This window comes from Chiroxiphia lanceolata, chromosome 2 (assembly GCF_009829145.1).
Source record: "Chiroxiphia lanceolata isolate bChiLan1 chromosome 2, bChiLan1.pri, whole genome shotgun sequence".
Lineage (NCBI taxonomy): Eukaryota > Metazoa > Chordata > Aves > Passeriformes > Pipridae > Chiroxiphia > Chiroxiphia lanceolata.
The window spans coordinates 38,879,922-38,907,367 of NC_045638.1; the positions used below are offsets into that span (position 1 = coordinate 38,879,922).

Genomic DNA, 27,446 nt, shown 5'->3' on the forward strand with positions numbered 1-27,446 from the left:
TAAGCATGAAGACAAGCCTCAGGTTTTAGGTGAGCTCCTCACTATTGGTAATTTCTTAAGAAGAGATCATAAAAAAAGCTTTCTCTTGATAACACTAACTAAAGAGCCAGCTGACAGTCCTTATCAATGCAGTAACTCACATAAGCAAACAAATGTGTCTCCTTGAGCGCTAATGTGAAATAAATCAGGTCCTTAACACCAAACACTGATGGCATTCAGGGTGATGCAAGATAGTTCATACCATTTCACCAGCTACAGTGCTAAAAATTAGAGCCATCAAGACGCTTATCTTTTATTCCCTTTGGAACACTCATAGCAAATAGGTATTTTTTATATTTTACTGAGAAGTGACATAGCAGTAAAGCTGGTGAATATGGTGGTGTGTCTGTTGTTGGTAGTGTTTATGAAATCTTGTATTAGAGTTTGCCATTCATTTCCCCTCATTCATTACAATATTTGTCCTTCCCTCTGACTCCACAATAAAAGTTAAATTTTCCCACTTAAATTATCCCATTAAGAAAAGCTAAGAAAAACTCTTACAGGATGTTTGGAAATATGCTTTGCATTACAGCATAAAAAAAATAAATATATCTCAAGAATATAAACATTAAGGAACCAGAGACCTGAATCTTGCAAGGACTGAAGAACCTGTCTAATTTTAGCAGCCTGAACACTTTAATTTAGTGTTAATCACATGCACAAGTCTTTGCAGGATCAATATTTAAAGGACAGGTAAAAAAGAAATAACAAGCTCAATTATCAAGCAAGTAAAGGTGCAATTTTGAAGCTCCAAAATACTACGTCAAGTACTCAGAGTTCCTCATTCTTCTTCTTCTATCTTCAGGTACTTATTTTGCTGTGTTGAAGTATTCACTTAATCTGTTGTAGCTTAAAACACACACATATATGCAACAATGAGCATACAGCACCATTCACAGATACGATTTTCCAAATATTGCTATTGGAAAAACACTTTGCCATGCTGCATTCTCAATCCAATTATTCTGGATATTTTCCTAAAGCAAAACACATTAGCAAACATTTCTGAATAACCTCTCAGTGGATCCATTAGCATTTAGTTGGCTAAACTAAACTTAAAAAAAAAATTCCCTTCTGTAAAAGATGATAGAACCACAAAACAAAAAACAAACAAACAAAATAAAATCAAATGAAAAATGCATTGGAGCTCTCAGCAAATATAACATATTGGAGGCTAACCAGAAATAATGTCACTGCTCTATTAAGAAAGCTCTTACCTGACCCTCTAAGTTTTGAATGGTTATTGAACATCAGTGATAAAGGCAGGAGGAAAGCCACTTGACAGCATTTCTTTCGTAACAGGGCTTCCTAGAGTTTTTGTGGCAAGAAAACAAAGCATTTTACGAAACACCCTTGTTCTGGCCAAATAAAAGTTTGGGTATTTCTAAATGAGAAAAAGGTTCTCTGCTGGACCAAAAGGTTGAAAACAATGCTCCAAGAGCTCTTGATAGAAGACAATTTCTGTTGTAGTGCTTCGAAAAAACCCCTCAATCAACCGTATACAAGTTCAGTAAAACTACTAAAAATTCATTAGCACTTTAGAAGTTAAGAACAATCCATAATTGCTTTAAGATCGGAACTGGTTTACAAACAAAAGATGTTAAGATATTTTACAACTTGTACACATATTGGTCAAATTAAGCCTTATAATCATTGCAAGCTTTATAAGGTCACAGAAGTAAAGATTATGGTTCCTTGATGTGCGTAAACAAAATGTAAACTGGAATGCTATTAAGATATAAAACAAAAAACAGCTGCTATATGAATGTATAAAACCAGCAAAGAAACCAATTTGTAGTATCCAAAAGCAAATTTCTAGATGAAAGAAGAGGAATTAATTCAAAGTATATTAATATTATTTCATAATTGCAACAAATACAATTAGGGCTAGCTTTTACATCACAAGTGATACAGCCCAGAGATTGTACAAAGAGTGATAAAAAGGGTAGTAAGAAAAGGCAACGCATACTTCTAGGATACTGAGGGGAGGAAAAAAAAGATATCACTGTTAGATACTTTATTCCCCAAGCTAATGGCCTGGAATACTCCATGTGCTAGGAGTCAAACCCATGAAAATGGCTGAACATCTGACTCCTAATTAGCTGCCGAACTTGCTATTGGCTATAAAGATATTTAGGAGAGCAAAATGCTGAAACAATTTCTCCTAAAACATTTGTAGGGCTGAAGTATTTAAAAACTTGAAAATACTCTTAGAAAAGTGTTTGAATCCAGCTACACTAAACTACCTAAAAAACCTGTTCTAGTGTCCTAATGTTGTTACCTATGAAAACAGATTTGTATAATCAATTACTTCATTATTTAAGCAGTTGATTAAAATATATCTACATGTACAAATCATTAAAATACTAGATTAAACAATATAATGTGTAGATAACATATTGCAACTACTGATCAAGAACACTGGGGTTATAATGTTTACAATTCCCAGCAAACAAGCTTTTTCAGGTAATAAACTATGGTAATTAAGTTCTATCGACTGCTTTATCACAGATTAAAGTATTATTCATATAAAAAAATTAACTCATATTTTCAAGAGAGGGAAGGCAGTTAAGGGAATCAAGTATCCAGCAGCAAGTTTTTGGCAGTGACTGAATACAACCACCTGGAAGAGACAGCTGCATCTAATGGTGCAGACAGTACTAGGAAAAATAATCCAGGCTAAAGATGTTTAAAAGACAAGATGGAAAAGTCTGCACCTTTTACTTGTTTTTAAACTTATTTTTAAATGTGACTTTAGGTTTGTCCCCAACAGCTAATAAAGGTTGAGGGGAATTAAATTATACAGACTGGTCATTCTCATTAACAAACATACAACATCCTACTACTCTCCCGTAGCAGCTTTGTTTAAAACTGAGGATTTTGGCCTACAAAACTTAAAGCTATGTTCTAGGTAAAAGAAAAACTGCACAACTTATATTCCATTACTGAAGACCCTACAGTGCTGTCATAAACATGTCGGCATAAGCAATTAAATGCATAAGCAATCAAAAGCTGTCTCAACTAGAGTTTACTTAAAATGCTTTTGTGTACACAGGGGACATAAATATTTTCTTTCATGTTTCATTTAAAATGAACCTTCAGAGAAGAGCTGAAAGTGTGAACAAATGCAGTTACTATCAAAAGGAAATTTACTTCCCTACACATTTGCTACAATACAGGGAACAAGCACAACATTTCCATGAAAAACAGGCAATTGAAGGAAACCAACAAATGCCCTGTGGCCACACAGGTGCAACAATCTGCGGAGGAGAGATGAAACAAGTGACAGTACTTGGTTTACTAGAGGGTGAGCAGAAGCACACAGAAAAGTGACGACATTCCTGATTCACCTCTTTGTTTTCAAAAATTTACTTAGCCTTTTAATTACTGACATCTGGATGTAATTTGATTGGTAGAAAGCTTAGAACTAAAAACACTTAAAGCAATGTTTCTATCTAAAGCTCTCTATATATACTTGAATGATCAGTGCAGTATTCAAAAGCCTTATTTCCATGCTTTCTCATCCAGCTGTTCCATCTTTCAAGTGCCATGTCCACATACAGAAGAGGTCCACATTTTAATTTACTACACGCTGCTTTAGAATAAGCTGGCTGCTTCTTGAGGATTCTCACTGAAGGACATTCATACAAAGTCTGTCTCCTGTCTGACTTGACTACTCCACTCTACCCTTCCTTCTCTTTCATTTCTGTGCTGATTTTGGCTGAGCTAATTTTCTTCATAGTAGCTGGTATGGGGCCCTGTTTGTGATTTGTGCTGGAAACAGGGCTGATAACACAGGGATGTTTTAGTCATTGCTGAGTAGCACTTGCACAGAGTCAAGGCCTCTCACCCCACCTCACCAGTGAGCAGGCTGGGGATGCACAAAGAGTTGAGAGGGAACACAACCAGGACAGCTGACCCCAACTGACCACAGGGATATCCCACACTGTATGGTGTCATGCTCAGCATATAAAGCTGGGAGAAGAAGGAGGAATGGGGGAGATTTGGAGTGATGGCATTTGATTTCCCAAGTCACAGTTACATATGAGGGAGCCTGGCTTTCCTGGAGATGTCTGAACACCTGACTGCCCATGGGTAGTGGCAAACGAATTCCTTGTTTTGTTTCGCTTGTGTGCGTGGCTTTTGCTTTACCTGTTGAACTGTCGTTATCTCACCCTGAAAGTTCTCACTTTTACTCTTCCAGTTTTCTCCCTCATTCCACCGCAGGGGAATGAGCAAGTAGCTCTGTAGGTCTCCTGACCAACAATCAGTTTAGATTTCAAATTGAGCAGTAAAACCAAGAGGAAAAAGAAGACAAACGTACTACATAAACAGGATGGAAGTAATTTCCATACGAAATGCTACAAAAATGTAAAACAGTTTTGTTGGCTTTTCAGTACCAATTTAACAACACAGCAGCATAAATTTTCAGAGCAAAATCTGAATGTGCACTTAGACAAATCCATAGTTAAGCCACTCAAAGAGAAAGGTTCAAGTTACTAATCTGTAGAACTCAAACCAGTTACTTATTCCCGACCCAGAGCATTCAGCTCAACATTACCCGGAATCACTACATGTCTTGAAAAAAAAAAGCCATTAACAAAGAGTAATAAACTCCCAACAGAATGTCTATATAGGCATTTTTCCCCTGAAATTCTATCAGCTTTAAAAAATAAAAAACAGAAGACAGAAGTAAGCCAGGAGTTACTATACTGGAACAAAGTACTGCATTTACAAACAGACAGCAAGAAAATCACGTACCAGGGAATATGATTAAAGCACAAAATCTGCTACCACAGAATATTATAATCAGTTAATGATTAGGAGAGGTATGCTGAAAAGATGTATGGGTACAAGGGCATATACACTAAGAGAGAGTGAGCACCGTCAAACTTCTTGTTCAGGCCTCCACCTAAAGCATAAGTTCTTATGTGAAGTTTATTTACTGCCAAGGAAGTTAAATGTTTTGGGGCTTTTTTTTCCACTTTCAAAGTTTTTCTTTTTTTAACTACTTGAAGTGCTTTTGTAATTTTACTCAATTATAAACAAGTACATTGGTCACTTCATCTTCTACTAAAACAGTCACATGTGACAGCTAAGTACAGCAACTACATAGCTCAACAGCCAAAAACACAAAGTCATAACCTTTATAAATTAAAACTACATAACTAATCACCTACGGTGACTTTTTTTCCTTCTGGAATAACTGTCTTGAATGAAGCAGACAAAAAAAAATTTCAAGTCTCAGGATCAGGAACCTTGAAATGTCAAGGAAGTCTGTGCTAATAAAAACATAAGTGTAATTATTTCCAAGGGATTCCTCCTTTACCTCTACATATACTACTGACAGCAAAACACAGAACTTCTCTTGTCCATGGTGTGGAAGAGACTACAGCATGCAGGACTGAACAGAGTAGGGATGCTGCACACTTCTGTGTGCACAGCTACAACAGTGCAGAGGTTAATCAAAAATATTCCCTGGAAAGTACAGAAAGAAGCAATTCAATAAAGCAAGTAGCTTTTTAATGTAAATCTGGTACTGCCCTATACCCTTCTCTTAACCTCTACATTCATATGCGCAGAGATGGGCTTACCATGGATTTGACAGGTTTGGTAAAATCTCTGTGGAAAAAGGTCATTTAGGAAGCACAAGATATGGGGACAGCATGAAAAAGTACAAGGGAGGAATGTACGAGGCTGTGCACACAAAGGTGGTGCATAATTCCAGGAGAAACTATCAGAAAAACCAACATGCAAAAGAAAAAAAAATCTGTTCTGGTCTCTTACCTTGCTGTCAAAAAGATCAGTCCATTTTGTTGTTTCCCAGAATGTCTCTGTCAAAGCTTCTGAGCAGTTCTCACGATCCTCATCTTTGCCCTCTGTATCACTGGAAGCAGCCCCTTCTTGGGCCTGCAGATGAAGCAGTTGGTCAGCCAGTGCACTTCCTTTTCGACAAAGTGCATCCACTAAAGTACTCTTCTGTTTTTCCATTTCACTAGAAAAAGAAAACAGCATGAAAAAATATTTAGAATTTTTGCAGATACCTCATTAAGAACAGAATCAGTGCCAATTGAGTTTACAGTAGTTAGTATACGCAAAATGAAAATAAGCACAAAGATAATTTTTAAACCAAGGCTAGTTACTATAACTTAAAATAATCGTAAAAAATTACCTTAAGACACTATGCATTACAGAAACTCCATCATTCTTTTAAGTCTGAAATGCCTTTGACGTCTTAAGGCAAGGGCAACTCAGACTTCTAAAAGTAAGCCAGCATTTAGATATACAGCTTTATAGTTCCTGGCATTATCAACAGAGAGAGTTGAATCCACCACTAACATAAGCAGATACAATTCTGCTGACTTCAAAGGAATTGCATCCATTTAAAGCACCATTGAATCTGGTGTTTAATTTCAGATGTTAGATTCAACCGCATGACCTAATGGGTCAACTTACCAAGAAATGTTTAGAATGAAGTTTATTATGTCATGGCTTTGCTTTTACAACAGCAATTCTAAAATTACCCACAAATCTGAATTCAGGATAGCCAGAACAGATGGACTACATTTACAATTGAAATATGCTATTTTAATATTAATATTAATTAATATTAATCAACAAATATGCATCTCCCATGTCGAGGGCCTAATCTTCAAATCTGTTGCTCTGTTCGTGACTAAAACAGCACCATACTACATCCAGCAAAATCCACCACTTATTCTCTAGACTAGGATGTCACCTTCAAAACACTGTCTTCTTGGAGATAGATATATACACGCTGGTAATTAAGAGGAACAATCTAAAACTAAAGAAAAACAATGAGTCTCAAAAATACTCTGAAGCAGAAGTATGGTTATCATGCTTATTAGAAATAAAATCTTTTGCAAGCAGTTAGTTCTTTGGCTGATGTCAATTTTGTCTTCAAATACAGATCTGAATGATTGCAAAAGATAAAGAAAAGGCATGTGGTATTCAAAACACACACTTCTACTAATATTCTGCTGGTCCCTCTGATCTTAGATTGAGCTTGATACAAAAACTTAATACTCTATTTTTCTGATACAATTAAATCCTAAAAGCACCCTCGTTTATTTTATTGAGTAAATGAAAAATTGCAGGTTTCAGTGTTCCTGCATTCTGGAGATATAATAAGAAAACACAGTAATTGTATAGTCAAATTTGAAATTACCTATGTCCCAAAAATACCACAAGTTATCGAAGTTATAGTAATTCAGTTTCTTATATGCAGAGACAAAGTACACAGATTACAAAAATAGGATGCAAGAAAATTATTTACTGGTTAGGTACTTTTTTATAGCAGTTGCATCAGGCCTGGGATCAGTCTTCATGGCAAAATATACTGCTAATGCTGTCTGATCAATATGAGAGATTACAGTATTTGCAGCTGCAACAATTTCATCTAGTCTTTTCATTCGTTCCTAAAGGAAGAATAAAAAAAGATGTTCAGCTCTAAGAAATCACACTGCTTCACTGGATAACACACTACATTAGGATAACTGCAAAGTTATGCAGAAGTAACACTAGATAATTAAACCTGTCGTTTTCTCCCCTTTCTCCAAAGTTTGCTTAAAGAAATCTGGAAAGTTTGCAAGATTTCCTGCATACGTAGTCCATTTCACTGAAAATAAACAGTGAAAAATATGAGGTCGGTACATGGAAAATGCAGAGTTTATAGAAAAAAAAATCACCTTTCAGTACAAATCAATACTCTTAAATAATGGTAGCAGTTATTCAATTCAGAAATAAATTTAAAATCAGAACCAAATGAAAAGAAAAATATTCAAGCTGGTGGCATATACACAAAGGTCTTTATCTTCAACATAAAAAAACTCAGATGTAAACTTTTCTGTTCACAGTTCTCATTTTTTAGTATAGATTCTCGATTTAGCTATGTCATTTCAGGGGATTACTGTCCTCAGTTGTCTAAGCAATTCTGCTAGAAGAAATTACCAATCCAGTAGAGGAACAGATTGGGATGTGTGTTTTTCTCAATAACCACCATTCAGAATAATATTGTTGTAGACTAAACCAGTAAGGAAACTTACAATTTGTTTAACCGAGCAAGGAGTAACTGATAAGCAAACAGTATAGTTAAGCATACTTTCACCCTGCTGTGGGATTAAGTAAACCACCACCAGTTAAGGAGGCAGTTGTCACTCTAATTAGGAATTTCTGCTTTATAGTACTGGGTACAGTCACTTCAACATATAGGAAGAAAGATTCAGTTTTCAGGCTACATGGATGTATTGAGTTTAAGAAGTGTTAAATAACCTTTTCAGAATCCAGCTGATGAAGTCTTGCAACATATAACGGAAGATGATTAGGAAATGCTTCTTTCAACTCATTATACATGTCAGTGGTATCTAGCCTAGAAGAGAGGAGGATACATCATGAAAGTACAGATTCTAAATATTTTTTTGAATTTCAAGCTGCTTAAAGCTTGTGTAGCAAGGACTGCAGACATACTTAGTCATCCACTGTATTTTTAGATCTCTTAAAGCTTCAGCAAATTCTTCTTTTACGTCTTTTTCTTTTTCCTGTTCTTTTTCTTTCTCTTTGCTGCCATTTTTACTCTTTGATGGTGATGGTATCAGATGATAGTGAACAGTAAGGACATCCTGGAGGTGGGAAAAGAGACACATACTGAAAGGGATACAGTACATTTTTTTCTGATGCAATATAAAAGCCAAATCATAGCCAGCAACTACTCTGAGCTACACATACAACGAGTAAGGATTCTTAGAGCAAAGGTATTAGACATTAAGAATTCAGGAACTGTTTTAACTTTTTATTCTAAGCAATGCAAGGACATAAATATTAATACAGCACACTAGATGTAAGAAAAGAAAGCCTAAAATTTATGAAGTTTGACATTTTTGTATTCATATAACTTTAAAAGGTATTAGTTAGGGAATAAGAAACATGGAAGGGTTTTTGTTTGTTTATAAAAAAAGCAAATAACTTGGATAAAGGCAAAGGAAAAGAAGACAGTTAGAGATCCTATCCTATAAATCTGGAAATAAGCAAATTAATAAAGATGACTGAATTCTAAGAAATATCACAGTAGGATAAGCACAAAACATGTCACAGGATATACAAACTTATTCCACCCAAGATACTATTTCTTCCATGTGCCTACTGAATTAGCTGATGTATCTACAGTCAACTGCTACAGACTTTCCAGTTTCATCTGTACCTGTGCTCAAATTAGTCATCACAATAGCAAGTTTTTTTTTAAACACTATATACTTATACAAATATCACTATAGTTTGAGTTCATGCTATACTAGTCAACAATTACCATAATAAAATCACCTACAGCTAACTCATCTTTGACAATGCTCTGAAGTCCTTTTCCCAAGGCAACTTACATATAAGTTTGCAAATAAGCTAACATTAGATTTCAGTCACTCATTTTAAAATATTACAACTGCTGGGGGAGGCTGTTTTGTTCTTTTTGGGTTTTGTGTTGCAATCTTTAAAAAAGCTTTTCCCTAAACAGTGAGGGCACATGCCCCGTTAGGTTACATATAGGATGTTTCATAGAAGATCATTAAAGTTTACATCCTCTAGATACCATTACTCTGTTGCAACATTGTGCCAAATATTGAGTTGCATGCTCAATCACTGTGGCAATTTAATTATTCTTACCAATTGTTCCACAATACATTTGTGGGAAAGCTTTCCATAAACCATGTCAGTGTTGTGGAATAAAATGAAACCTTGTGCACAAGATGGAGTTACTTAAGGTTACTTAAATAGCAGGTAAAAGGGTGGTTATTAGAAACTGCTATGCTGTCATGGGTTAAGATTGGCCCCCCCTGAGAGTCGGGGGCTCAGAGGTGACTGGGTGCCAGGGCAGTGTTCCCTGGAGAGCCAATCACCACTCGTCCTGTTTGCTTCTGCTCAAAATCATATATCACAGCACCGGAAGCTGTTGGCAGTTTCTGTTGGTGTCTGCTGCGTGTAGGTGTAGGAGGCCAGGGGGTGGCTGGGCTCCTTCTTCCCCCTCCGGGGGGGAAAAGGGGAGCCCTGCGGCCCCCAACTCTGCCTAGGCCAGAGTTAGAGACAGCATTGGAGTGAGTGTATGTTTGTGAGGGACATGACTGGTAAGCGAGAGAGAGGCAGGTCCTGCGGCCAGGCCCTCTTCTTCTTTCCCCCCCTTTGCAGCCAGGCTGCAGAAGGGGGCTGTTTTTCCCTCTCACTGTTTAGTGGGAGTGGTGCAAGGCTCAGCATTGAAGCAGAGTGAAGTGGATGGGCTGATAACGAAGCAGCTCGGTGCTGGGGAAAAGAATCCCAGGCAAAATTGGAGACGGGCCAGAGAGAGAGAGAGGCTCGGGAGTTGCCCTGTTGAAGTTTGACCCGGGGCAGCTGAAAACTGACTTGGAGGACGCGTACGTTGATAACCTACACTACAGCAGCCTACAGAACCAAGGTATGAGACCAAGAGAGAGAGATCACACAGCAGAAATGACACAGGACCAAGCAGAAAGGACTCAGAGCTACCTTCTTGGACTTTGTGAGGAAGGAAGAACTTCCACAAACAGCTGGAGCTTGTTGAGGGGGGAGCGTTCGGGTCCCCGAACACTCCCACGAGAGAGAGACTGGTTACTTATCAGCCTGAAAAGGCTTTTCCTGGACTAAAGTTAAAAGGAGAAGCTTCAAAGGGACTGATAGAAGTGTAATAATATATATATAGTTGCTTTTAGTTTGTACAGTATATTTATTTGTGTAAATAAATGTAAATACTTCCCCTTTCCCCTATAGAAGCCTCTGGCCTGAAAGTTTTCTCTTCGGTGTTAGGATAAATTGTGGGAAGGGGTGGGGAAGCCTGGAAACTGGATTTTGGATTTCTCATGTGGCTCAAACTGCCACATTGCAATAATGAACTTGAACACTACACTTCTGAAACATTCAAGGACATCGACGCAGAAAAATTTTATTTGAACTGATAATTCAAACAGACCAGTAACTTGCTATGTGTTATCCAACACAGTACTGGTAACAGTGACATTAATATTCCCTTAAAACAATTTTTTGAGCTACTTAATATGTAATCATAGAACAACAACACTGACATTTAAATACCGGGTTTTTTAAGTAGTTTAGACAACTAATCTACATTAAAGGAATTCTTTCACAGGAATCATATAAAGAAAAAAAAATATAATTACAGGATAAGAATATAATAACAGGAATATAAAGAATAATTCCTTCACAGGAACTATCCTGCACACATGCATTTCAAATATGTCAGTACAGCTAAATAAGACTCAGCAAGACCTAGGTCAGAGCACAACGAAAGAGGTCATGGAAGTAAGCACATGCAGGAAGGTACAGAGGTCAGAAATATGGTAGGGGCTCACTAAGGTAATGAGAACAGTAGAAACCAACAATGTAGCAATGTAGTCCATTGAAACAAACTAACATTTTAAGATACCTAACAGGTTAGGTAAGCACAAAAATCTGAATGAGTTTACCATGTTTTCTAAAAGATGTCCTCTATTGAGACTAATATTTTCTTTAGAAGGAAACCAGCCATTCTCAGACATATTCTTCCAATAGTTCAGGATTTCTCTCTTGAAAGTCCTTTTTGATCTTGGCAACTATTTTTGGAGTTACGTATCTAAATGACATCTGCATTCTCAAGCCCTCTCTATATGAGAAGGCTCTAATATACTACTCTGGTTTAAGTTTCAAACCAAGCATAACTGGATTAACAAAAACCCATTTATGTGGAAAAACACTTTCACTCAGACAGACTAATTCTATGTAGCTAAACCATCAACAATAAAATGTCATCTCCCCATTCTCTCAGTAAGATACTTTTGGTCATGAGATTCTGCAAGCATTACAAGCTATGACCACTGAAAGGAAATCAATGAGCTTCAGACACAGGCACCCTCCTATTAAAAGAGCTTACAGAATAAGAGGTACACTCTTCTACACAGACTTCAAACTTATTTCATGGGATAAATAAAGTTTAGGTGCTTATCATATTTAGTTACATATAATTTAACTACAACAAGACCGTAAGATGGACTGAAAGCTTCTTTCTCTATTCTGTCTGCAAACACTAGGATCATTTATAAAACCTGGCAACCCCCTAGATATCAGAAGATCTCAGAATGGCACTGTCATTGCCATCAAAGAGACATTCATCATTAGAAACCAAGGAGAAGAAAGGCAGTTCTTCACAATTCAGCACTTCAGCTTGTTTTCTTGTTCAAACTTCCCTCTGAACAGAATTCCTAGAATAGTGTACTGATTTTACATATACCTATAAAAAGATACAGAACTGTAGGCAGATAAAGAGAGCAAGTGAGAATATATTATCCATTGAAAAAATACTTTAAATAATCTTTCAAATTAATGCAAAAGATGCTTTTTGTTTATCCTCTAAAAATTTGTGGAGTATTAAAAACTCTGGAAGTAGATAGGATATGCACTTTGGTCAGTGTACTCTGTGTATGAATTTACTTTTAACTAGAACTACAAACTGCATACATAAACAAGAACAATGCGCTCAAAACAATCACCTCTCTAGCTTAATTAACTGTTAATTTTGCTTCAAGATTTTAATTTTTAAAGATTTTCGTCTAGTGATTCAATTTCTAGTACTTTATGTGGAAAACACATATGAACTACTGTTTTCTGTACTTCAAAGCATTCACAGCAAAACTAACTACAGGCAAACAGCTCCTTCAAGAAACACATCCCAGGTCTCATTTTTCATTTAATATGCATCTGCATATTAATGCAATTCTGCATATACACAATTGAATGCACATATGGAATTTGAATCTGCTTTAAGATGCATACAATTTGTGCAGTGTTGCTTATTTTTATGATAATACTCTAATTTAATGGAAAATTAAGATTCTTGAAGTCATCAGCCAGGTTTACACAAAATTTTATTACACACATACTTCATCCTATTTTTAAAGGCCTCATGATTAAACAGGGATAGTGTCTTAACGCTCAAAGGAAGTCACCCTTCATGTTTGACTTCACAATGCTATTTATTAGTCTCCCACTTGTACTTATCAATACCTGCATAATGCGTTTCTTGCTTTAAATCAGAGGAAAGAATGGCAGAACAGGGAGAAAGATGTAGAAATTTTCTATCCCTTGGCTAGTTGTTACATATTGCTGTTCAAAAGCTGCATTATGTAAAACAACACAAAATTATTGTTACAGACCAGAAAAAGTCAATGATTTGGTTTTCATTCTAAATGGGTTCTGGACTCAACTCAGAGACAAGGAGAAAAAGTAAGCAGATTGTAACTGCTTTATAATCAGTAATTGTAAAAACAAAGACACCTGGTTTTTGCGTAAAGAGAACATATTGACATTTTTGTCCAAGTTATAAAAGAATTCACTATCTTTGGAAAACTAGGCTGCTATTTCCTGACATAACCACAAACTGCTTTTATGCAATACAGAGAAGCTGTTCAAGTATGGGCTGGATGAGCAGCCAGGTAGATTGAAACCTGCTGAATGGCTGGGCCCAGAGGGTGGTGATCAGTGGCACACACCTGGAGGCCAGTACCTAGTTGTGTACCCCAGGGATCAGTACTAGACAGAATCCTGCTCAACATCTTAATTAATGACCTGAATGATGGGGCAGAGGTACTCCCAGCACATCTTCTGATGACATCAAACTGGGAGGACTGGGTGATAAACCAGAGGATCATGCTGCCATCCAGAGGGACCTTGACAGGCTGCAGAAATGGGCTTGTAGGAGCCTCATGAAGCTCAACAAGAAGAACTCGAATAGAATAAATCCAAGCACAGAACATGCTGTGGGGCAGCCAGCTGGAAAGCAGCTTGGCAGGAAAGGAGCTGGGGGTCCTGATGGACACCAGGTTTAACATGAGCCAGCAGTGCCTTTGTGGTAAAGAGGGCGAGTGGTATCCCAGGTTGCATTACACTTACTATCAGCAGGTTGAGGGTTGTGATCCTTCTCCTTTGCTCTGCAACAGTGAAGCCTCACCTGGGGTGCTATGTGCAGTCCTGGGCTCCCCAGTAAAAGAGACATGTGGATCTACTGGAGCAAGCCCAGTGAAGGTCCATGAAGATGCAAGAAAGATGCAAAACAGCTGTGACTGTTCAGCCTAAAGAAGGCATTTGGGGGGTGTGGAGCATTTTGGGATTGAACTCCTCTATCTGTGTAAATACCTACAGGGAGAGAGTAAAGAGAAATCCAGACTGTCCTCAGTGGTGCACAGTGACAAGACTGGAGGCAATGGCCATGAACAGAAATACAGAAGGTTGCCTCTGGACATCAGGAAACACTTTTTCACAGTGAGGGTGACCAGGCTGGGCATAGGTTGCCCACAGAGGTTGTGTAGTCTCCACCCTTCAAGATATTCAAAAGCCAGCTGGGTATGGTCTTGGGAAACCAGCTTTAGGAGACCCTGCTCAAGCAGGAGGGTTAGACCAGATGACCTCCAGAGGTCACTTCCAGCCTCAGCGGTTCTATAATTCTGTGAAAACAGAAGTACTTTCAAACAACCAGAAATATCTGCTCTGGATCTCTCATAGTGTCATGCACATGTGTGCAAGCTAACAAGTTCCATCCCTCCTCAACTAAAAAAAACCCAAAACCCAGAAATCCCAAAACAACAAGAAAATCCTTCCACAGACTAGTCATTGGTACCAAAACAAAAAAACCCCACACATAAAATAAAAATGGCAGATGTAAATTAACACTCCTAATCTTACAAGAGGGCCTGGACTTGTCTGTGAAAAATACGGAAAGTCTACACATACTTTTTTGATCAACTGTGTCACAAAAAAACCCAAAAAACCCAAGTTTTCTGTGCTGGAAAACATTCTTACCTGCATGTAAACTTAGGACAGGGTAGGGTAAGTATTGAAACTTGTAAACTAGGAAGGCCTTGGAGTTGTATTCTCAGAAAAATGCATTAATTAATAGAGCTCTTACAGAACAATGCTGTGAAAAGCATTGTGTTTTATTTATTTGGTGCTAGTACACTGATGAGTAATAGACAGAAGTAACAAGAACAGTGGTTTTTATTTTGATTTTGAGTGGGTATACTGCTCAGTATATCTGAATGCAAATCTCTGTTCTAAAAAAAAAAAAAAAAAAAATAGCCCAGAACATGAAACCTCTGATCTGTTTAACAGGTTTTGTTATGCAAATTAAAGTATGAGTGCAGTTTAACTCCCTTGTTAGAGATTCACTTTGTGAAGATTTTATACCCTACTCATCAGGAAGCCATACATTCACTTACTAAAAGTGATCTGCATTCACTTACTAAAAGTCATCTGCATGATTTTCAGATATGAAAATAAAATTCAGCAACGTGCACTAAAATCCTTCCTTGTAAAGCCTAATCACATTCCCACACAGTTATTACACCAAGACCAGAGTAAGTTAGCAGGTTCAGTTATAAGTTCACTGTCAACAAAATAGCAGAATGTGGCAACAGACTGAGTTATCCATGGTTCTCAGATCTTATTTCTAACAAGAAAAAACCCAGTAACTTTATAAAGGTAGTCTAACCGAGTATTTTTTGCATTTTTTCAATAAACTGTTTCACACTCTGACTTCTGGCAGACTATTGTATTACCTGATATAAAAATACGAGAAAGCACAATATTAAAGGCTGCTGTATTAAAAGTCACTCACCCCCTACCTAAAATATCTTATATCTACTCCAAAATTCATTCTGTAAATTCTACTACCTGCTACACAACTGTATAAACTCTAGACTGTAACAAAATACATTCAATTTTAGTAGAAACATGAACCGAGAGACTTTTCCACCAAGTCCATCTCACCTAAGGAAAATATTGCTTCCTACAGTGTGTTTTTTATGACTGTAATGAAGCCAACTCTCAATTCAGTAGATTGGGTATAGAGTTAGATATTCATTTACTTAATTCTATATCAATGGGTTAGGTTCGTATTCAATTCTCAATTTGCAGACAGAATAGGCAGAAACACTTGCCTCAGAAAATCTAGACCACAAACACTTAAGATTCCTGAATATTTAATAACGAGAAAAAATACAGGCCACTAATCACCACATGCATTTTACACCGCTTATTGCAAAAGTATACACATGCTCACGTGCCTCTCAGTGTTTTGTCATTCTACCAGTAAACATACGTAAGGTGCTGAAATAAATAATTCAGGTCTAAGTAGGTAGATGAAGGAGACAAATTAAAAACCAAGACTGGTAGACAAATTCTTTAAGTCATATGCAAAAAGACTTAAGCATATCTTTTTCAAAAACTAACATTCAGTACCTTTTTAAATTTTCCTTGTCGTTTTGCTGCAGACTGCCCCTGGGAGTTAGAATAACATACTGTAAGAAAACATGCACACACCACACAGGATGGAGACACCTTCTCTGTACAATTATAGTCATACTTTCAACCTACAGATTGCCAACTTTTAGAGAGTCACATCTATGTTCAAACACGCTCTTAAAGCATGCTCTTTCACGTTTTCAAAATTAATAAAGCAATGCATCATTGTGTATACAGTCCATTCCTCCTGTAAGATAAGCAAGTGTTGTTAACCACTTAGCTTCAATTAATAAATTACAGAAACTGAGCCTCAGAATTTTAGTTTTTAGATTGTTGACTGTTTACTGGCATTGTTGTATTTCATAATAAATATACAGAAATTAGATACATTTTCCCTTACCTTGCATCCACCTGCTGACTTAGAGACAACTTTGCTGCCTAGTCCTCCTTTTTTGTCTCATGGTACATACTGAGACTGACTAAAGGCAGCAGAAAGTATCTGATGCTATTTGATACCATCCTTTTTCCAGTGAAAGATGACCATAACAGTAATGCCTTAGACTATGACATGAGACACGCCTCAGCTAGAACTTCTCTCCGTGAAAGAAATTTTTCTCCATCACATGAAATTTGACAGGCAGTATCTACCTACCTCCTCCTTCCTATCACAGAAACTACTGTACATACCCACTTAGTCTGGTTTTAAAATAAAATGGGCAAGAATCACAACCAATAGTTCAAGGAAGTGCAGATTCTAGTTAAGGAAACTATACTACACTAGTGTAATGAATTTACCACAGATTTCATAAAAGCACACTTACAACCTCACAGGAATCACAAAGAAATAATTAAACTAGGTATTTCAGAGGTCCTAGTTACTGGGTTTTTCCTCACTGATACATAAATTCTCCTGACAGACATTATCTCACCTGCAGTTATATGCAATCTGTCCCAGAAGTACTAGCTACAACCAAATCAGACTGAAGGAACTAAACTTTTATGCTAGACAAGATGTAAAGGTATATGCCCCCCTACTCACAGAAACCTATTTTGTATGAAAACATATTCTAATTTTATATATATTGTTCAGCCACATCTAGCGATATATGGACATAGATGAACTACCTTTTAAGTATTAACAATCACCAGGATTGACTAAAATTTAATCTTGGGTATGCCATTTGTTTAAAAATAGCTAGGGGAATCTTCTAAACACTGTAGCACCAGATACACAGAAAATAGTTGTGCTTACTACAATCACTGTTGCACTAGAAAGTCATACAAGTTAAAAACCATTTTTTCACAGGATGTTGCATTATGAGCAAAAAGACCCTACAGCTGTTTTTCTAGCATCACACACAAAGATCTTATCTCTTGCTGTTGAAGCATACAGTCATACTAGTGGTTGACAACATCAGTGTGTAGCAGGTAAGAACATCTATGTACTCGAGCCAGCAAAATTCCTACTACTTGGTAACAGTAACACGTAGGTATTTAGAAAACACGTATTTTTGCTCAAAATTGTATGCATGCAAGGAAGAGTATAGGTGCTTGTTACAGAACCAACATGCACAAAACACTACAGATGCATGTATTTTTCATTCAAAAATTACAGTAAGCTATGGAGTTACAAAAATCAATTTTAAAGGCTCCATGACAACAAAAAAGCAGTTGCTCCTAGAAATAAAAAGGTTTCAGAGTGAAAGAACTAGAAGACACAATTTAGAAAATGCAACTAAATTTGAAATTAGAAGATGAAAATAAAATTAGAGCTACTTAGAAATTATGCTGACTTTATAATGAAATAACTGCTTCTAAAATGCATTATATATTATCAAACCTAACGCTCTTTAAAGTACCAAACCCATACAATACAGTACTTCCTGGCATGCCATTCACTTGCTACAAAAGTTTCAGAAGAAGAAACTGTCATCCATCTCATATACTCACAGCTTTCTTTCCAAGTTCTGTTTTAGACAGTGTAAGACTTCCTGCAAGATAACATCCTGGTCCTGCTCCTTTAGGTATTCTGTTCAAAGAAAGTAAGTTCAGTGTTAAAATCAGGTTAATTAAGTTCCATGAAAACTACAATGAAGAAGCCAAACAGTGAAAGAGCAACACAAGAGGAATTACCAAGCCTGAATAGGTAGACACTATTCAAGTATCATTTTAGTTAGGTGCAGAGGCAGCTGGTTAGATGTAGATGGGAAAAACAGGACTTCAGTAACTTACTTGTCATCAGGCAGAGATGTAACAAAGAATGGTTGACTGTGTTTTGGTGGTAATGTCAAACTGTTGGATTTCTTCTTCCCTAAGAGAGCAAGGCTATGGTTTTCATAAATATCTAAGCTCAAGGTACTAGACAACCTGTGAGAAACAATAAATGGAAGGTCTTTGATGCGATCCAGCTCACTGTTCTGTTCATGACGAATTTGTAACCGAATAGTGTAATCTCCTTTTTCCAGTTTCACAGAATACTGAAAGAAAGAAGTTCTCATAAATGTCTAGATTAAATATTTCACCATTCAAAAAAACCCACAAACCCCAGAAATAAAACTGGCATGTTCTTCTTGATCCATATAGTTCTAGCCATTTAAATATATTAGATTGCTTGGTTTTGGAATCTCCTGAAAACAGAGTGCTTTCAAGACAGGATAGCAGCCAAAACACATTTTGTACTGAGAGAAAAAAAAAATTAAGTTTTCAGACCACAAAACAGGCACAAATCAGAATTCCTGTTAAGCTTTCAGTTCAAAACCTCTGCAGGTTTGCCTTGATACACTTTCAGTGTACTATGTTTGGGTGCTCTGGGTTGAGATCACAGAACATTTCCTACTGTCTCAAATACTACCAATTTTCACATTGAGGGACCCAGTATTCCTGTGAGATCTATGGCTGCAGTTTAAAGAGCTGACAGACTCTTTGCCCTGAGCTTGTCACTCAGTTAAAAATATGCAGATAAATAATCTCCATTTATTAAAAAAAAACAACAACAAAGAAACAAACAAAAAAACCCAAAACAAAACTAAGAATCCTCTCCCTCCCCACATAAAATCACCCAAGAAAAAAACCTCCAGACTATCAAATTCTTAGTTTTGAAAACATTCTTTCATTTCAGTCAATCTAAAAGGGCAACAATGTGGATGTTTGAAGCAGCAGCATGCTAAGTTTCCTTGCTGTTCCTGCTGCAATAATACAAAAGGCAGCCCCAGGAGGAAAGGAACAGTAATTCAGAACTACCCTGCTCCCAGAATATCCCTCTCCTAGGTTAGGGAATCATGCTTCCTGTTGCTATTTCTTCCTGGATTAATTAATTTTCAGTTGCTTTAGAATTGTCCCATGATGCACAATACCACATACAGCATGGTGGTCCACCAGGTGAAAGTAACAAAGTACTTTTTCTAGAGTTCTAGATTTTATAGCATCTTAAAAATGCAGGTTAAGGAACAGAAGTTTAACGCAATTTCTGAAAATAATTTATAAACTTTAAAGCGTGTCTTTTGAAACTATCTTTTGTATACTTCTGAGATGATCAATCTATTAAAATAAACATTTTATTGATGAAGTTCAACGGGATTTTAGATTAGTAAAAAAAAAGTTTCAAAACTATAAAACCAAAACCATCTTCTTTTTCCTTCTTTTTTTTCTTTTTTTTCTTACTTCCTGCCTACTTTCCCCATGATCCAGACACACAAACTGTTAAAGCAGTAAGATTTCCACAGAGGTTACAGTATCTACAAGTGTTGTGCAAAAATCTCCCTTTGAAAAATGGAAACAAGAAGAAAACCATGCTGAAGCGTTAAAAGCTGTTTGGAGAAAGCACCAGCACAGAAAATGACAGGCTTCATGGATACAGAAACCTCTGATTTAACAGCAGACAAGTCAAACTGCAGAAAAATAATGGATTCTTTCCACCTCTCATAGAAAAGTTTAAGGTATTGTCCTTGAAAAAACCCAGATTTTGACAGGCACATAAAGACAAGATTTTGAATTCACTTCTTGGGAAGTACCTGTCAAAATCATAAGTTAACAGCTTTTCCTGTTTCTCCTTCTTTAAAAGAGGAAAAAAAATCATGTTCTATTTAATGGACACAAACCTATCAATTTTTTAAAGACAAATACATCACCATTGACTATGTCTTCTTCTGAACACATAAGAACATTATACCTGTGCATCAGGAAATGTTAAGAGCTAACAGCAGGGCTAGGTGGTGAAAAAGAATGAAAATTTTCACTGTCTGCAGAAAACAGAAGGTAAAATATATACATTACTCTGTACCTGGTGTGGATAGGCATCTCCTGAACCCATTTGTCTTTTGTTCTGGTCAAAAATAATCCACAGTTGACTATCAAATTCAGATTCATACAATAATTCACAAAGAAGTGGACAGCTTGGAGTTACTTCTCCACTCTTAGGCTATTAAAAGAAAGGTCAAGGCATTTAATCTTGTACAGAATAAAACAAGTACAATCCTTATACACATATTCTAAAAGATAACTGAACTGTGGCCCATTTCATGCAAAAGCAGCTCTTTAATCAGAATGTTGATGTAAAGTCCAGAGTGTGAATCCAGACCTCCTTTCTAACAGGAAGTTAGTTAAAATTAAGATCTATCTGGTTTTAGAAAACATGCTGTACTTATTACTGACTTCGAAAAACACAGTTACCTTACCTGATGGAAATTATATGTCAAAATCATCTCATACAGTTGACGGTTATTTGGTAAAATATCTCTGGAACCCAAAGGTTTTATTTTTGCACTCACTGGTCTGCAGTTAAACAACAAAAAACAACAAAAGATACTCTTAAGAGACATGTATCCTCTACCAAAATTTGTCTTAAGTAGAAGCATATTCTGAAGTACAACTGAATTCAGCAAATGCAATAACATCTCTTAAATATTGTAGCTATCCAGGCAGCATATATTCCTCAGTTAAAATTAATGTCAGTTCAAAAACAAGGTTTAATGACATTACAGACACAGCCAAAAAAAAGGAAGCCAATGTAGCAAGCGTATCTAAAACTCAAAATAAAATGCCATTAAAAAAAAAAAAAAAAAAAAGGAAAACCAGACTCAGGTTTAGGAAACAAACAACAAAAAAAAATCAGGTTACACTTCTAGTATCCATGCTGAAATCAGCACTTGTATTCATAACAAAAAGATTAATGGTATGGCAACTAGGAGACAGAAGAAACAGTTGATAATTCCTTGTTATAGAAGATTGTATCTTAAGAGAATCTATAAGTGGCCTTGAGAAATCTGAGTAGTAATATAGAAGAATGTACACTACAGAGAGTGTATGTTAATTCAGAAACAGTTGGGAAAAGCCATTGCTCAGGGCAGCACAAACACTTTAGACATTAAGCATCAAAGAATATAAACTAAATAATAATGATATAGGAAAATTTGAGCTTCAGAAATAAAGAGGAGCAGAATCACGGTGGCCTGGCATCATTTAGGTTTACATTTCATTCATTCAATCTGACAACCTTTAACTACATGATCAGAATTTTTCTCTAAGATTCTGCCAACTCTTTCACTGCCAAGATCACAGACTAGTCACCCAGTAAGATGTGTATGCTGGGTCAGACCACGTGTCCATTTAACCCAGGTTTCCTAGTCTGGTAGACACTAGATAGACTGCTGACAGAAGACTTAAGAACCGAGTAATACCACACATGATACACCTCCCTAACATTCACCCTGCCTCCAAGCATTTGAAACAAGAGACAGAATGAAAAGCCATTCAGTATTTTTCTTCCCTGTGTTATGACTCTTCAGTTCATTCAAGAAACACTATTCTGCCTTAATTTAAATGCATAAGTATTTCTCCATAGTTTACTTAATTGCAGTTCATTTACTGTCAGACAAGTGCCTTAAAGACTACAAGGACTTAAGAGCATCTCCATTTTTCAAACCAAGAATGACGCAAAGCTATATTAAGAGACTGTTTTATTTCCTCACTTAAGGCATATCAAATTGAGTATTTCTGAATCTAACATTAGGTGACAAGTTGATTAAACAGTAAACTCTTAGTGACCTCAATTCCAGTTACAAGTATCCAAAACCTCCAGAGAGAGACCCCAGGTCTCCACTGACAGGCCCAAATAAAGGAAAACTTTGGACTACTGAGGACTATGGAATTGTCTGTCCCACATCTTAAAAGCACCGCTTCAACCACATGGTATTTTTTTATCCTTCTGAAGTGACCAACTGTAATAATTGCTGCACTGTTTAGGAATTTTCCAACAAAGCTTTTCTTCCAAATTAGCATTGTTGTCAAACTGACAACAAGATAAAAACAGCTTTCCACAAAAAATTCTGCACTAGATGCTACAAAAACACTTCTAATCAAGCAAGAGAGAAGAGTCTTCCCATGTTCAAACTGGGCAGGATCTAAAGCAGTTGCTTAAAAAAACTCCATAAACCCAAGCCAACAAACAGTAGCACCAAATAACTCTATAATTTGTTTCTTTATGTATTAAAGTGCCTTTTAGATATTAAAATGCATTTTACCTCTAAGTGTCTCCTTCAGAAGCAATGGAATATTTTTGTATTTTTTTTTTTAAATTAGCTTAAGGAAACTAATTTGTATGGAAAGAAGTCACCATAAAGAAACCAAAAGAGGGAATGCTGAAAAATTAATTGATGCTTCCAAAGCTACTTTGAATTTGACAAGAATATTGTTGTAATTCTGAATTTCACTGTTAACATGTTACTGTTTTAACCCCACGCACAATTAGTTTTCCCACTCTCCCAAAACAGTTCCCCAGAAACTCTACCTGAGTGTTTGAACCCAGCTTTTCAGATTTATGCATGGAGCAATATCTTCATATTTCAACAGGGACTGAACATCAAATCGTACGATGCCTTCTGAAGCATGCTATAAAAAGAGTATATAACAATTAGGCTTCTGTGCACTTATAATATCAGATGTGGACCACCTGTTATATCCCTCAAAAATATAACACAAGCTGTAATTATTTACACTTTAACAAGAATACTGCATGATTTTGAAAGTATCGCAAGTGCTTCTCTATTTTACAACAGCAGATATACCAGGACTTGCAAAACTTTAGCAAGTGTGGCTACAGTTTTATTTATATACTTACATACTTATATAAGTATATATATATATATATATATATAATATATAAATACTTTGCATAGAACTGACAAGTCATACTTTGAGCAAAACTGGATTTTGTTTGCACATTTGGGATGATTTTTTTCAGGATGTAACTCAATATATGCAAATATTATTCATCTAGAATATTAAAGCAAGTATTTTATTATTACAGAAGAGCTTAACTCTGCAAAAGAGAAACAATACTACATAGACAGACCTAGTGATGGGCAAAATCATTTAAAAACTTTCTTTTTAGCAGTATCCCATGACAAAGACTATACATGATCACTATTAAAATTTATTTTATGAAAGTCACCAGTGCTCAAAAAGGAAGAGCAAAACTGTTCCTATTCTCTCATTTTTAACTGTCCATTATTTATTTGATGCAATCCTGCTGGGCTGGGGGCAGTTGCTGTGCACACCACCACCACCAGATCCTTCTTTTATCGTTCTACTGATTGAAGACCTGGGACCTTAGCACATTGCACCCACTCTTTTTCCCCCAGTTTATTCAGCTCTTAGAGCCTGACTACATCTAAATTCACCCATGGGACAACTATAATTTGCTCTGGCTTTCAGCTGAAAAAAAAAGAGAAGAGTCAGGATAAATTGGCATGGTGCTGCTTCATGTATGTATTTCCCTATCAGTTCTCAAAGAGCTCTCAGGATCCTGAGTGAGGCAGCGTCAAGCTAAGCCAGCTTGCGTAGTACAGCAAAAATATAGGACCAAGACAGAGTACTGTAACTATTATGATACTAACATTTTAAGCAACTTGTCAAATCCTTTAGTGTCACAGACCCTTAGGCATGACACTGACCCATCCACTGTGCCTTCAACTGCCCTAAATGATGACCCTCAACCCAATCAGATTGATGACTCTCAAGCTAATCTCAATAAAACACTGAACAGAACATAAATTTTAATTAAATTTTATTCTGAATATGATGTTGAGAGTATTGTCTTTTTAGCAATGTTCGTCTAGATATTCAAGTTCAAGAACTGTGGGCCCAGCGAAATTTATTTACACAAACACTTGCTAGCGCAAGCATATTTACAATTTCAGTCTTTTAGTATGTTTTTTCTATTGGTGTTGAGTTTAGGGGTTTTGCTTGGGTTCTTTTCCTTTCTTTTCCCACTACTGATTAACAATGAAAAGGCAAAGAAAAAAAAGCATAAATAATGGTAATGGGTATTTCCGTGGGACCGAACTATTTTGCAATTTTTAGGAGAGAACATGAACGTCTCATGTATAAGATACTTTAACTCTTTCTAAATACAGTCAAGAAGGAAAAATCTTTCTTTTTTGAGGTACCATAGGATTTCAAAATAATTAAAAATAAAGACTCTGGAAAACTTACCATGTTTAGCTGAGGAGCAGCGCAAAGTACACCATGGAAAGAAATTGTATAATTAATGCTGACATCACTAAGGCTTGCCCACCACCGAGCAACACAAAATTCAATTGTTTTTCCAGCCTGGAAATAAAAGCACAAAGTTAGACTCAAGCTCCCATCTTCCTCTTCTGTTGATCCCAATCCCCAGCCTCCTTCTCCCAAGACAACAAAAACATCAGAGTACAGTTCAAAAAAGACTTCTTATGTCCAGTTTACTCCAACTGTACAGATTTGTACAGTACCAAATAAGACATACTTTGTTAAAAAACATAAGACAGTTCCAAAAAAACCAGGATGACTGATGAATGCATCAGAACAAAGGGTGTTGGGATATACCCTACACAGAATGGTACAGCTCTTAAAGGTTACCTTTCCCTTTCTTATCCTTCAAACAAGGCAGACAGGTTAGGTCATAGATGAGTTTAATATGTGTGCCCCAGAAAACACCTATCAGAAAAAGAGATGCCACTCCCTGCCTAAATAAGATGACATAAAGCTTGAGAGCTTTGGGTTGATTTTATTTTTGTCTGTTTGGTGGGGTTTTTTGTTTGTTTTGTTTTTTAATTAATATGATAAAATTCATAATGTGTCAGTGGGACCAATTTAGCTTATGGTCCCCCACCAGACATTTTCACACAGGTTAAGGGACTGAATAGCGCAGAAATTCTAACTACTCTTTGGCTTTAGAGCTATACAACTAAATTGAGCAAGGCAGGGGACAAACTTTAGAAGGAGGCTCTGTCATCCACCCCCCTGAACTGTTAGCTCATTCCCAGGTTGTGTTCTGGACTCTTGAGCTAGCATTATCCAAGCTAAGCCTGCTCTACCAGCTATCACCTGGCTTAAACATCAAGATGTCCCAGACTACCACATTAACCACTAAAGGCAAAATATGCTGAACTACAGCTGAACTAAAGTCATAGTTCCTATTTGAAAGGGAAACAAACTGCTTTGTATAAACAAGTAGAAACAAACTGAAGATATTAACATGTATTATATTACTGCATAGCTCAGAAACCCTAGAAAGCTATTAGGCTGAAAATCAGATGTGCTAACTACTGTAACAAACACATGACTTCTTGGGTTGGGGGTTTTTCTTTGGAAAAAAAAATCCAGAACAACGTTATAATGCACAGACACTTTATTTACCCCACACCACCCTAAGTAACTTACTAAGACAGGAAATGCTTCAGTCACTGATCCTTTTTCTGGTAAGGATGAAAATTTGTAGAACTCATGACTTCTATATGCCTTTTGTTTCACTAGCTGAACAGCATGAAGCACAAACTTGGCAGTCACATCAGCTGAACATGAACTCACTGTCACTTCTAGGTTATAGAAAAAGAAATTAGGTTTAGTTTCAAGACCCAAGAATTTTAGAAGGAAAGCAGAGATTCATCAGAAAAACACTACTTTTGCAAGTCATTTGTAATTTAAGAAGTTATGCAGCAGCCCAAGTGGCTCCATATGTGAAAAATGCTTATATATTTCAGTTATTTTCAAAGACCCTTTCAGATCAAGGCAAACTAGCTAAGTGCAGAGAAAAATTAAAAGAAACATTATGTTTCACAAATGGTGAAAATTAATCAGATACTACAGAGTACAATCTGTACAGGACAGACTACTGAATTCCGAATTAAGGGTCTTATCACTAACTTCTGCTTAAATGAAAGATTTTTGAAAGGATTATTATTTAATAATTTCATGCAGGAAGATGAGGAAAAAACCCCTTTTTTTCCTTTGTCCAAATTACAGGCTACTTGCCCCTTACGAAAATCACATTTACTTCAGTTCAACATCTTTCAACACTGCATCCATACACCTTAAAAACTAGACAAACCTCAGACAGCAATACTTTTCCATAAACATGATGCATTCCTCCAGGTATAGGAAATCATTTCAGACTGTTATTTGCTGGTTTCTTTAAGACTGAGAATCATGATCCTACTATACCAAAAAACATAGGATAATTCACAATCACTTCTTTAAGAGCTTAAAAATCAAATAAATATTTTACATATTCATGGGTTGAATCCTTCAGTATTGATTCAGGCAGAACTCAAAATGATTTAAAAATAACTTGGTCAAGTTTGACAGATGTGATTTTTTATTTAATTAAGGTGATTATTTCCTCACCAGCCCATGTAGATCCCTGTGGAACATCAATGAAATGCCTTCGGATCTGACCAGGTTTAAAATGAACATCTGTATATGTCAGGTCATAGCTTGATGATTCATCTACTCTGTATGTCAAAAGGAAAACACAAATCGTAGTCAAACAAGCTGTGAAGCCAGTATTTAAAGTATTTTTAAATGCAAAAACACTCTAAAAATGTCTACAATGAGGATATTTAGTCCTCAGCACCAATTATTTTAATCCATAATAGTACAGAATCTGACAGCACAACGTATACAAAAGACGTAAAACATCAGCTCCACCACACTATGTAAACACCCTCCCCACCTCCCTGAAGTTACAGCACTTAAACCTAAGTATCAAAGAATCCTCATTTTCAGTGGATCTGCTCTTCCTGGCTGAGTGAATTGCCACTGAAGTGAGCTAAGGTATGAAGGAA

General features: G+C 36.5%; 1 protein-coding gene across 2 annotated transcripts in view; it reads right to left on the bottom strand.

Annotated features, from left to right (window-relative positions):
• The window catches only part of TPP2 (tripeptidyl peptidase 2), a 55,923-nt gene that overhangs the window by 4,508 nt on the left and 23,969 nt on the right, over positions 1 to 27,446 (bottom strand). Inside the window, exons 16-28 of one of the 2 annotated variants that reach the window (XM_032678612.1) lie at positions 27,007 to 27,113; positions 26,044 to 26,198; positions 24,835 to 24,951; positions 23,129 to 23,229; positions 21,018 to 21,114; positions 20,624 to 20,761; positions 18,577 to 18,821; positions 18,295 to 18,373; positions 16,342 to 16,380; positions 8,527 to 8,678; positions 8,332 to 8,428; positions 7,348 to 7,478; positions 5,827 to 6,034 (exon numbers count right to left, since the gene is read on the bottom strand). In XM_032678612.1, coding sequence (XP_032534503.1) covers positions 5,827 to 6,034; positions 7,348 to 7,478; positions 8,332 to 8,428; positions 8,527 to 8,678; positions 16,342 to 16,380; positions 18,295 to 18,373; positions 18,577 to 18,821; positions 20,624 to 20,761; positions 21,018 to 21,114; positions 23,129 to 23,229; positions 24,835 to 24,951; positions 26,044 to 26,198; positions 27,007 to 27,113 — 1,666 coding nt within the window. The remainder of the gene's footprint in view (positions 1 to 5,826; positions 6,035 to 7,347; positions 7,479 to 8,331; positions 8,429 to 8,526; positions 8,679 to 16,341; positions 16,381 to 18,294; positions 18,374 to 18,576; positions 18,822 to 20,623; positions 20,762 to 21,017; positions 21,115 to 23,128; positions 23,230 to 24,834; positions 24,952 to 26,043; positions 26,199 to 27,006; positions 27,114 to 27,446) is intronic. The other variant, XM_032678613.1, reaches the window with a different exon arrangement.